The sequence below is a fragment of the Scyliorhinus canicula genome, chromosome 1, assembly GCF_902713615.1.
Source record: "Scyliorhinus canicula chromosome 1, sScyCan1.1, whole genome shotgun sequence".
NCBI classification, from domain to species: Eukaryota; Metazoa; Chordata; class Chondrichthyes; order Carcharhiniformes; family Scyliorhinidae; genus Scyliorhinus; species Scyliorhinus canicula.
Genome location: NC_052146.1, coordinates 236,427,694 through 236,441,091, shown reverse-complemented (window position 1 = coordinate 236,441,091; position 13,398 = coordinate 236,427,694). Strand labels below are relative to the sequence as shown.

Here is a 13,398-nt window from a genome sequence, read left to right as displayed (position 1 = left end):
GGAAATCATCGTCACTGGGCTTGTGTAAAAAACATGCTCACGGGTCAAGGGTTAAAGTGCTCCAAATGAAAAAACGATAGAGTCACTTACAAATAGCACAGAAAATGACAATGTAATGGAATATAGACACAATTAACATTCAAAAGATCATCAGCATTTACAGATGACACGACAAGTGAACATTAATATAGATGAGTTTGAAACTCACCTTTACTGCTATGTTTTTCATCTGTGGTATTAGCCAGTAAAGGAGCGCTGAGAACATGCATACAATGCTTGTAAAAAAAACTGAGGAATTCTGTCTTCTCAGTTTTCTGAAAAAGATGACAGAACACATGTTGGTAATTACTGAAGTTCTGAAAGGTGTTTTCTTAAAAAAACACTTACATTGATATTCCATCAACAGCAGAATTATGTCAATCCAAAATTTAAGACATTAAAAAATAATTTAAAACTTATATGAAAAGTAGAAACATAAGTACCCAAGAACAGTTATGCTAACATTTCTTAAATGTTTGTTTCCACAAACAAATCTAGCAATCTACACTAACTAGGGTTCAACAAATAAACCACATGAATTACATCACACAACCAGGTAGTTTTATAATGCTGCTTCCAATCTTGTATTTTAATATGTATTGTTATGTTAAAAGTGCTATATAAATGCATGCTGGTGTGCCTTCCAGAGTATATAACCAGAATTATTGATGCTATGATGTTAACACGACCTATTGATTCAATAAAGTCACTGAAATCAAGTTGAAATTCAAGGTAGAGGAGGAAGAATTTTGAGGAGTTCTAGAAGGGTTGAGACAGCTGAAGATTTTGCCATGAATGATGGAACGATAAAGGGTATGGAGGACAAAAGAGATGGAAGGCTTAGAGCAGAACAAGCCTGTGAAGAGACTTGTAGGTGGTAAAGCTATTAAACTTGGTTTTAAAATTAAGAGAGTTTAGTGCGAGACAGGATGAGAGAAGCTGCATTTTAGAATTTAGAGAGGAAGCCAGCAAAGACAACACAGAACTAGCCATGAGTCAGCAGTGAGAAAAAATTGAATAAGGATTTTTCCAGTGTGAAGATGGGGTAGGAATAGACACAGAAGTATTCTGGTTTCTCAGTCTGAACAAGTGACCAAGAAGGGCTAAAATGAATGATGCGAAGGAACTTGAATGAAAGATGGTAGTGGTTATTTAGTTGGAGAAATGTTGACAATGTCAGACGCAGTCTGATTGAGTTAGTTCATTACTTTCAGGGAGGCGAGTTATACAATCAGATGTTAGCATACCAGCATACCTATGGAAACAAACTGCCCCCCCCCCCCCCCCCCCCCCCCCCCCGGGGTCCGATCGCCCCGCGCCACCCCCAGGACCAAGGTCATTAACCGCAAATCAAATTGGGCAAATACAATGGGCGGAATTCTCTGACCCCCACAGGGTCGGGAATTGCCTGCGGCCACGCCCCCGCCGTGTCCGGAATTCTCCGCCACCTGGGAATCGGCGGGAGCGGGAATCACGGCCCGCCGATCGGCGTGTCCCCGCGGCTATTCTCCGGCCCGCGATGGGCCCAAGTCCCGCCGCTGACAGGCCTCTCCCGCCGGCGGGAATTGGAGCACCTCTGGTGCTGGCGGGATTGGCGGCGCAAACGGGCCCCCGGGGTGGCACGGGGCGATCGGACTCGAGGGGGGGGGGGTTCCCCCCACGGTGGCCTGGCCCGCGATCGGGGCCCACCGGTCGGCGGGCGGGCCTGTGCTGTGGGGGCACTCTTTTTCTTCCGCCGCCACCATGGCCTCCACCATTACGGAGGTGGAAGAGACCCCTGACGCACCGGCACATGCGCGGACCACGAAGGCCTTTTGTCCAGCCCCGATTCCGGGCACCAGCCGGCGGAGTGGAAACCACTCCGGCGCGGGCCTAGCACCTAAAGGTGCAGAGAATTCCACACCTTTGGGGAGGCCCGACGCCGGAGTGGTTGGTGCCACTCCGCTACGCCGGAACCCCCCCGCCCCGCCAGGTAGGGGAGAATCCCGGCCAATAAATTGTCGTTTCTCCCCCAGGCCCAAGAGTTGTCAAAATATTTTCAAGTGCCTTACATTTGCTGTAGCTAACATATTCTCAGGGTCAATTAAAGTTCTCAGTAGCCCCATTAGCTGAACTGCTCCACCAAGTTCAGGATCAGCATCGCAGATCATCTGTTCAATTATTACATTAATTAGTAGAATGTCCTGTATGGAAACAAATTAAAATTTGGACAATATTAAAATTAAAGTAATTGGCAGATGGTTCAAAACAAAACACAAATCAGAATATAGTCACAGAGAAGTTTGGTGATCATGAAAGGCACTTCATCAAAGTCAAGTAATCAGACTGCATTTGAAGTACTCAAGAATCATGCCGTGCGCTGCTGACTGCTACATTTAGAAAGTATCACAAGTCCAACCATAGTCAATGCAAGCAGAGTTTAAGAGAGATATCAAACAGGTACATGCTGGCTGCTTTAGCTCTGCCTGTACCAAAATACCCTCACTGTTGTAGACAAACACAATATGCAACAAATACTTGGTACATAGAGCCACTTTGTGATTTGAAGTTATTGCCATAATACCAACGCAGAAGCAGGAAAACCCAAAACACAAGAACAAAATGCAACAAACCCTAAAATCAGATGCAGTTAGTAGCATCACATCACAAGGCAAACCTTTGATCAAACTTGAGCCTATTTGGCCTAATTTTGAAAAAATAGAAAACTAACATCTTTCAAATGTTTGGGACTGATATTCAAATCCCAGACCAATTTCCGTAGACAGCTTAATTTTTCAAGTAATTAGAATTAATTTTGCACCCAATATCTGATGCACAAATCTCAGACAGCAATCCACAATAAAATGGATGACAAAAATCTAAGTGTAACTAAAGCTAAATATTACAGCTCCTTGTTTAATTAACTTAATAGAATTCGGACTTACACTTGACATTAGAATTTAAGAGCAGATGCTTTTCACAATGAAATTACATATTTATTCAAGCCCTATTTTCTGAACAGACTTTGATACCCCCATAAAATTCTGGCAAAAGCTTTCAAGATCATTTATGCATGGAGTGTACAAAGAATTTAACAAATAAATAGACCGTTTAAAAAAAAAATCAACAGAGCAACCAACTCTATTTTCAAACAGAATTTGTTTATTCACTATGAGGATATATACTTACATCATCACTCTGCTGAGCTTCCTGCATTACAAACTCACGTACCATTGATGGACTATATTCTACAAGATAAGAGAATATGTCTGTAGCGGCAGCTCGCACTTGGACATCATCCATACCCTGTAAATTAGCAAGTAAGATAAGTGTAAATTTTAATTAAAAGATTGATGAATTATATAATTCTGTTTGGATAGAAAACCAGTTGCAGAAATCAACTAAAAATCTATATAAAACACTAAACCCAAGTTACTATTTTTAAAATAAGCTAGGGCTAGAATACACAATTTAAAATGAAGCATTTCAGTATTAGCATCAAGCACAACAGGTGAATCACTAGATTATGCCAACTTTGTACAAAATTCAAGGGTGTAAGGATACAGTTGCTGTAGTATTTCCTGCATATTAAAAATGCAATCTCCACTGTGCTCTGTGGTAGGTCACACATGTTCAACAATTAATGAAAACGAACAGAGCTTCAGCAGTACAATGGTGAATTATCCTAGCTCCAGCTCAAGAGGATTAGCAGATTTCCACGGGTAGGTTCTCTTAAACCCAAGTTAAAGATGAGGTATAAACTCAAATGAAGCAAAAATATTTTCAATTTCTGGGCTATTTAAAACAGATTTTCTATTCCATAATATACATTAACCATTACTCAAATCTGTTTAATATTCAAAAGCAAATTTTACTGATCTGGTATCTTAGAACAGACGAGCAACATTTTGATAAATATCATTTACTAATCTGAATGACAGAAAATGGCAGAAAACATATTGCATTTGCAGAATTCTACACAAAATCTGACAGAAATTGTGCAGTGCAATATGGATGTCACAGACATAAAACTACTTTTCGTGTATTGACTTTATTCCATTGTCTAAACACAGGCAGTAACTAGTTTTTTTCTTTTAAAAATGGATCAAAAGCTATTTTGGGCCTTTCTGGAACATGCAATAAGATTTAAATCTATTCCATTAATTTACAAATTTCTCAAGCTACTGTTACACACAGATCTTGGTACTACTGAATATTTATCTACTAATGAGCTAACACCAGTATGTAAGCTTTTCGAACTTCCAAGTTCTTAAAATTCAAACAGGGCAAACAGCAGCGAGTAAATAATTTCCATTGTAATGTGCATTCCTTGAACACACTGCTCTAGGACTCAGGGGCCTTGTGACCAATGGGTCATGACTGAAACACCCATGCTGTTAACACCTCTGCTAAAACAAGGAATGTCGTACAAAAGGATCAAGAGCTAGTTCATCCTACTGCTGTGTTTCTAAATATTTAACAAATTAGTGCTACAAAACGAGACATGGAAACTTCTAATAAATGTAATCTTATAAAAGTGATAATGTTTGACAACGTGTTAACAAGTTTTGACATAATGAAAAACCATCCCACATCAAGATGATCAAAATTCTGTACTTTAACCAAGTTAAATAGGATTTTTAAATATACAGCAATGCAGAGTATAGAATGTACTTTAAGATGATTTCATAAGAACAAAAAAAATAATGTGACTAAACAATGGGTATGGGCGACAATAGCTTGCACATCCTTCTTACACAAAAGTACTCAATTTTGCGCAAGCTGGCAATCTCACTTGGAGGCCCCAACAATTACTGAAACAGCAAACAGGCAATACAAACATGGCACTTCTTACCAAGTTAGATTGGGTTGAGGCAAAGTAATTTATTGGATTAGTATTCATGTAACCAGCTTGACCAGTGCAGTTATACAGTTTACACACACAAATAGTCAGGATTTTAAGAGGAGAAATCCAAGTTGTAAAGTATATGCAATGCATAAACTACTGACTTCCTGTCCTCAAGGTACATCTTTTGATCTCATCAAAACTCGCCCTTGTAAACTTCTTCCATCCCAATGGTACAGCTGCTCTATCCTGAAGAGAGATGACTTATTTTTTTTAAATATTTTTATTGGGTATGCATTTAGTTGTAAAGACATTTCAAGGAACGTAAAACAGAAATAATGAGAAATCGACAAAATGGAAATACAAAAGAATAGACAGATATGAATGCAAAGGTAACATATATACAGATATGCCGCCCGCCCCCCCCCCCCCCCCGGCATATCATGGTGTTGTTTACATGGTTGCACCCATGTGCTTTCTTGCCATTGGTCCCCTCTGCCCTCCATACCCTGTACGCTGGCTGGTGAATCCCCTTTCCTCTCTCCCCTCCCCCCCCTCATCTTCCTGCACCCATTATGGTATCTCCCCTCCCATCCTCCTTATTGGTTGCTGGTCACAAACTGGTCTTTGAACAAGCCAATGAATTGCTTCCATGTGCTGCGGTAGGTTTCTTCCAATCCTCTAATGGTGAATTTAATTTTTTCTAGTTTAAGGAATTTTGCTAATTTGGACAGCCAATCTGCTGCCTTGGGTAGCGCTGTTAATTTCCAGCTCAGCGGGACTCTCCAGCGGGCAATCAGGGAGGCAAAGGCTAGGGTGCCTGCCCCTCTCCCCTTAGAGTTCTGGCTGTTCAACCTAGCAGGCATGGTTCCACCCTCACAACCTTTGACATGGCTTCGAAAAAGGTGGGCCAGTACCCAACAAGTCTGGGGCAGGATCAGAACATGGCAGGGCCTCCCTGGCACCGTTCACATTTGTCCTCTACCTCCGGGAAGAACCTGCTCATGCGTGTTCTGGTCAAGTGTGCCCTGTGCATTATCTATAACTGCGTTAGGCTCAGCCTTGCGCTTGAGGCGGAGTTCACCTTATGCAGTGCTTCGATCTGACTTATGACAAATTGTATTTCCTTGTTCCCAAAAATAAACAAACTTTCAAAACCCATAGCTTGCGCCGTCTAACCGTTTCTTCCTGCTCTACTCCATATCTTTTCAATCAGCATGGTCTCCTACACCAAGGCTAAATCAAATCACCCTCGACCTGGGGAAGCTACTTTGAACATTTAAATCGGGCAGACTGAAGAGAAACCATGAATTTCGAGATCCAACTAATTGGTCCTGGTGAAAAGATAGAATACGTGAAGTAGCCGGAGCTGGCCCTTGTGCACCATATTAGAAGATCAAGAAGATTGTGCTGTATTATGTGATCTTTGTGGTGAACCGAGAAGGGCTGCAGCTCCCCATATTTGTGGAATCAGGCAGATTGTTAGTCCAACTACTCACAGGTACAACAGAAACATGGATAACACTGCTCCCTTTCAAGCTGTCAAGGTTTTAGTGCAACAAAAGGAGCAACATCTTGGAGGCTGCAAAACCACCCTCCAGTAAAATGTCACCGAGTTGCCCTGAACTGGCTGCTGGAAGATTAGAAATATCAGTAGAAAATGGAGGCACATGCAAGGTGAAGAATAAACTTGTGGATCACACAAATCAGCAGGATAAGCTTCAGCTGCTAAATGCTTCCTTCTCTGAAAGATACCATATGAAGTCCCATAGACAAATATTGCCCTTCTGTAACACTTTTATTATGCATGATGATCTTGCAGATGGAGTTGACAACTGAGGATCAGATAATAAGAAATTCAGTCTGTTTTTTGCTTGGTTCAGCATTTGTGGATCCAACCATCAAATATGGGCACCATTAATTCTCACATGAAACCATGAGGGCCATTTTGCTGCATAACAACTACAGACTTGGCCTAATGATGTTCTTGTGGTCAGACAACACCCGAATAGCAATTGAGTGGATGCGCAAATTTAAAAGAGAATTTGGAAATAAATGTTCAGCTACAATGTAAATTAAATGGATATCTACTAAAAAGGAAAAGTTGATTCTTACCAGAACTATTTCTAGGGCGGGAAGAATTCCTAAATTTGCCAGTGTCTTGAAGAATGCATCGCGGTTCTGAGGTTGCAGTGTTTGAGAAAATGCACAAAATTCCTTAAAGAAGTTCACCTGTGTTTCAGAAAAAGTGTGTGAGATATGCCATTATTTGCAAATGCACAACTTTTGAAGCTGAACAAGTAACTTACTAATTCACGTCGTTTGTCATCATCTGTTGCTTCATCTGTTAACTGTGCAAAGAGTTCTGTCAAAAATTTCTCATCTTCCTGTATCAAAATAGCATGTTTCAGTATTTCAATGTTACCACATTTGAAATATGTATAATTTGCCCGTATAGGATTGGCTTGCAAAAGTTCAAAAACACAAAAATAAGTCAATTATTTTAGCTCCATTACAGGTCACCATTTAGAGAATGTCGAATCTCTTAATACTTCTTTTTAACCACATCAATCTCTCAGCACCTCCAAAGCAACTTAATGAAAAACATTGCTCTTTACATGTTTCAATGCAACATAGGCTACTTGGAAAGTCAAGCAATTTGGCCGCCCATGTACACCTCTCAATCTCAGAAATCTGGACTACGTACAGAAGTAACCTTAAGGCCCTGGAGTGGTACCATCAACGCTGCCGGAGAAGTATTCTCTGCATCAGCTGAGAGGATGGCCATATTAACATTGTGTGTTTGAAGGAGCCAAGAGCACCAGCCCAGAGGCCATGAGCGTCCAAAACCAACTCCCTTAGTCTAGCCGTGTGTTGTGGATGTCACACGGGTCCTGACTGCCAAAGCTAATCTTCTTTGCCTAGCTCAAGGAAGGCTTCCAAAGAGGACAAAGGAAGCGATTCAAAGACACTCTAAAGATTTACCTCAAGGAATGCAACATCTCGTCAACGCCTGGGAGACACTTTGGGGAGTTGATAGCGTAGTGGTATTGTCACTGGACAAGAAATCGAGTGACCCAGGTTAATACTCTCGGGTCCCGGGTTTGAATCTCACCATGGCAGATGGTGAAATTTGAATTCAATAGAAAATCTGGAATTAGAAGTCTAACGATGACTATAAAAGCAGTGACGGTTGTTGTAAAAACCCATCTGGTTTATTAACACCCAGGGGAGGAAATCTGCTGTCCTTACCCAGTCTGGCCTACATGTGTCTCCAGACCCACACAGCGATGCAGTTGACTCTTAACTGCCACTGCCCCCACTGGAGTGGCCTAGCAAGCCACTCAGTTCAAGGGCAATTAGGGATAGGCAACAAATGCTGGCCCAACCAGAGATACCCACATACCAAGAATGAATCTAAAAATAAAATTGACTCTTGCAGTACATCACTGCTTACATCTCACTACTTAGCCACCACTCGTGTCCTTAAATTAGACTTGCCAGCTGCATTCTCTTTAATATTACATGCATTTATTTTAGCCAGAGAAATCATACACACAAATGAATTAAATCAAATTATAAAGTTCCTATGCATATATGCAGAAGGCATTTCCCCATCAAAAATCTAATTTATTTCGGGAACTCTACTGAATTTGTCAGACGCAGTTTAGCTTTTCCAAATCCATGCCAGCTGTCCTTAATTAACTAGTCTACATTACGGCTGCTAGACGTTTACCCACCACAGTTAAAGTCTGACAATAGAAACCAATTAATGCTCTATCAAAATTTACAAGTCCAAGGAGTTTGGAATAAATCATCAGAACCTCTTATTTTCTGATCTGACTACTGCAGCTTATGGAAGATGCATGCTGTCGGAACATGGCGTCAATTTTTACAGTACTCCTTCTGGATATCAAATGTACAAGTCCTCTTCTTATACCCATTCATTTACACACACTGAAAATCTGAGGCAAAGTGTTCAATTTACATCTACATAGAACAGTACAGTACAGCACAGAACAGGCCCTTCATGTTGTGCCGAGCAATGATCACCCTACTCAAACCCACGTATCCACCCTATACCCGTAACCCAACAACCCCCCCTTAACCTTACTTTTTAGGACACTACGGGCAATTTAGCATGGCCAATCCACCTAACCCGCACATCTTTGGACTGATTCTTTCTATGATTCCTTCATCTATTTGGCCCTGTCCGTACAAATTATTTACTCTACGTGCTTTTTCCAAATATGCCTTTTTAAAATTTTATCTGCATCCTAATCACCTCCTGTTTATATTTCTCTATTTGAGTTTGATCTTATTTACCAACTTTCCTGGACTAATGTCTTTTCACCGTGCACTTTTACAAGCATCTTTCTAGTCCAGAATCTGAAGGTCGGAGAGAAAAATTTTTAAAGTCTAAAATAACTATGTTGTGGTGTTTACTCTCTCAACTTACTTATTTAGAACTAGATTCAGCAATGTTTCTTTTCTTATTGGGTTAAAGATAACAGCTATTTAGAAAAACACACAAGAGTAAGCAACATTTGATGCAGACTGGATGCATGCCAGATAATTTCAGATGATATAGTAACAATCATGAGTAGGCTACACAGCCCTAAATGCCTGCTCTATCATTCAGAAAGATTGTGGGAGATATTCTACCTCAAGTCCATACTCTTGCCGATATCCATGACGCCCTCAGTACCCAAACAACTAACAATCTTGAACATGCTCAAACAAGGGCATCCTCAGCCCTCTGGTGTAGATAATTTCAAAATTCACAACCATGAGTAAAGAAATTTCTCATCGGCCCTAAATAGCTAGCCACTTATCTGGAGTTTGTAGAGGGTAAGTGGACAGTGAGTTAAGGTGGGCACTGGAGGTGAAGGCAAAGGTATTCAGCAGTGTAAATGCAGACAAGAGTTGCATTAGAAGTGGAATTAGCTGATATTTGTGCTAGAGGGGGTGGAGGAGGAGGAGGAGGAGGATTAAAAGCAGGGTAGATGCTCTATGATTAAAATAGTTAAACTGCATACAACGGCAATTATATAGATCAAGCTGAGGTTCCACAAAAAGGCAGGAGGACGACAACACATTGTGGTCATTGTCAGAATTATCAATTTGACAGAATATATGACATTGTAGATTTCCATAAGTACCAACTGTTATACTATATTTATTCAAATCTATTAGTTGGTAATTGAATTGATTTGCAATTTTGAACTGAAGTCCACCTCTAAAGAAAGGTGAATAAGTTCATAATTGACAATGATCCATAGGAGAAACAAAAAGATATTATGGATGGTTTTCAATCCTCTTGCAAAAAATAGGGTCTGAAATTAATGAGAGTATGACTGATTGAACGCAACTTTAATAGCGACTGTATTCACGGAAAGTGTTTTTCTAAATCAACAGATACTTCACTTCCAATTCTGCAAATAAAGGAACTGACAGTTCCATTTAAAACTTAGGTGGATAAATACACCAGTCACACAGCTTTATGGTGCCTACTCTACGTCATTGCGAAAGAAACCGGTATTCTGATAGCAATGCCAAACTGAATAACTCACAGAGGTGACATGTTAATAATCAAGTATTCTGCTTAGAAGTGCACAGCAAATATATTAATCGTTTGCCACATATGTACTTCAATAAGTGCTTGAAGAGATCATCTTCAACTTGGCCAACGTTGTCTACCTCATTAGCTGCAGGAAAGGATGTTCCGAAGCGTGGTACATTGGCGAGATCATGCAGACGCTGTGACAATGGATGAACGGACATCGCGCAACAATCGCCAGGCAGAAATGTTCCCTTCCAGTCGGGGAACACTTCAGCAGTCAAGGGCATTCAGCCTCTGATCTTCGGGTAAGCAGCCTCAAAGGCGGCCTTCAGGACGCGCGACAACGCGGAATCGCAGAGCAGAAACGTGTAGCCAAGTTCCGCACACGAGTACGGCCTCAATCGGGACCTTGGATTCATGTTGCATTACATTCCTCCCCCCCCCCCCCCCCCCCCCCCCCCCCCCCCCCCCCCCCATCGCCTGGGCTTGCGAAATCTGACCAACTGTCCTGGCTTGAGACAATTCACACCTCTTTAACCTGTAATTATCCCTCTCTCCAGTTGCTCCGTCTAGGCCTGTAAAGACTTAATTACCTGAAAAGACTCGCATTCAAAGTATCGTCTTGCATCATTGACTTTGTCTATACCTATGTTTCTGGAACCCACCTCTTCATTCACCCGAGGAAGGAGCTGTGCTCCGAAAGCTAGTGATTTGAAACAAATCTGTTGGGACTTTAACCTGGTGTTGTAAGACTTCTTACTGTGCTCACCCCAGTCCAATGCCAGCATCTCCACATCAAGTTTTTAATGGGAGTTATGACTGGAAATGCAAAAGGTTCAATAGTAACCTACAAAAGGGAATTTAATTACATACTTGAAAGGGAAATTTGTACGGCTACAGGGTAACAAGGGTTGTGGGATTAATTGGTTGCCAGACAGGATGGGCCAAATGGCCTCTCCTGTGCAGTGTGGTCTATGGTGTGGTTCTTTGACTGCCAACGTGCTTTGGATGATGTGGTCTGGTCAATGGTTTATTCATAAACCATTTGCTGTCAGCCAAAAACTTTACATCAAAAGGCAAGTTTTCACAAAATTATTCCTACTTTGAATGTCTTCCCTAGAAAATTCCAATATAAACACAGGGCAGAGTGCAGCTCAATATTCTGAGACAAGTAATCATGTAATCGCAGCACTTGGGATCTGTAGTGAAATGTAAACATTTCTAGGTCACTTCAAGTGGGTGGAATTATTAGATTTCCAAGTAGGTAGAAACTTTAGTTTCCCCCTTTATCTTCTATTACCAAAAAGACTATGGACCAATGTATATGTATAAAATCAGCATTTCAACATAGTTAAAGTATTTAGAATGACGCAAGTACTAATAATAGAACATGACGGTGCTGGATTATGTATATGCGAAGCAAAGACCTCTCCAGCACCTTCTCAAGGGCAATAGGCATGGGCAAATGTTGGCATTGCCAGCAACACACATATCCCATGAACAAATATATTTAAAATTACTACCCAACAAAAGCAGCAGCAAAAGGTAGCATTGTAACATTGCATATTGACATTTATAAATATTATATGTTTTTCCAAGCGCTTGGTAAAAATGTTATTTTACGGGCGGCACGGTGGCACAGTGGTTAGCGTTGCTGCCTACGGCGCTGAGGACCCGGGTTCGAATCCCGGCCCTGGGTCACTGTCTGTGAGGAGTTTGCACATTCTCCCCGTGTCTGCGTGGGTTTCACCCCCACAACCCAAAGATGTGCAGGTTAGGTGGATTGGCCATGTTAAATTGCCCCTTAATTGGAAAAAATGAATTGGATATTCTAAATTTATTTTTTAAAAAATAAAAAAAATGTTATTTTACGTACTCATGCAGATTTCAGCCAAGCTCTCAATATTCCCTGACAAGAGACTCTTCCCCCCTGCCCCCTCCACACACTTTGTAATCAGTTCCCCCACCACATACAGACCACTATCTCAAAAACTCTCTCCTGACACAGCCATTTTTCAAATCTGCTCCCCACCCAATTTGCTCAGCAGTCTCACTTCAGAAAGTTAGTTGGCAGCCTGCCCTTTCCAACAGTCTTACAGCAACAATAGAGCTGTAGGGCCACACGGGCCTCTTCATTACAAAGCCACTGTGCCTGAAAGCCAGTGCAAATTCATTGCAATCAATGGAGATTCTGGCCTCACTGTTCCCTCACGCCTGGCTTGCTGTATCCCATCCCCACTTCTTTCAATCCACATGGCTCCATCAAGCAACCAGCAACAAAGCACACTCTCCTAGTGACAGTAGCTGAGTTTCATGTCCAGGCGCAAGCTGCGATGGAAATTTCTCCTCCCTCTACACACCTTCACGAGATTGAAATATGCATTAATATATTCCTGTTATGATTGAAGTTCTTAATACAAACCTAGAATTAATAGTTCAATTGATCAAACTTGAATATTTTATAACTGCTTTGACTCCGCATGAAGTTCCACGGCTTGTTCACTGAATGATGCTGCGACTATTTTAAATTTTCTGACAGCCATCCTTACGTGAGCTTAGTTTGCAGGTAAATGTCGCCTTCTTTTTAGCTTCATAAATTTAGGACACTCAATTTTTCTTTTAAAACTTGCCCCTCTTATTGTATTGGGTCACTGCTTTCCACCCACTTACTCCTTTGCCTTCATTTCATTCCAGGGAAGTAGCACTGAGTGAGAACCTTAAAGCTGTGTTTTTCAAAGTGTGGGTCTCGGGTGTTTGAAAACAGGTTGCCAAAAATAATCCCCAAAGATCATCTGATCTTTCTTCCCGTTTTCTCTTTGGGAAACTTTTTGCTGCCTTAATGTGATCCTGTTCGAAAATAAAGTTGGCAAAAGTGGGTCGCCAGGTAAAAAGTTTGAAAAACACTGCCTTAAGGAGACTGTATGGGGTCATTTTTTGACTTCTTTATGTGGTGCCCTGAGACAGAGACAGA

General features: G+C 41.2%; 1 protein-coding gene across 1 annotated transcript in view; it reads right to left on the bottom strand.

Annotated features, from left to right (window-relative positions):
* LOC119972560 (serine/threonine-protein phosphatase 4 regulatory subunit 3) overlaps positions 1-13,398 on the bottom strand; it is a 59,807-nt gene that overhangs the window by 28,500 nt on the left and 17,909 nt on the right. Inside the window, exons 5-9 of the mRNA XM_038809470.1 lie at positions 7,174-7,251; positions 6,980-7,096; positions 3,208-3,324; positions 2,091-2,222; positions 209-314 (exon numbers count right to left, since the gene is read on the bottom strand). Of these exons, the coding sequence (XP_038665398.1) occupies positions 209-314; positions 2,091-2,222; positions 3,208-3,324; positions 6,980-7,096; positions 7,174-7,251 (550 nt within the window). The remainder of the gene's footprint in view (positions 1-208; positions 315-2,090; positions 2,223-3,207; positions 3,325-6,979; positions 7,097-7,173; positions 7,252-13,398) is intronic.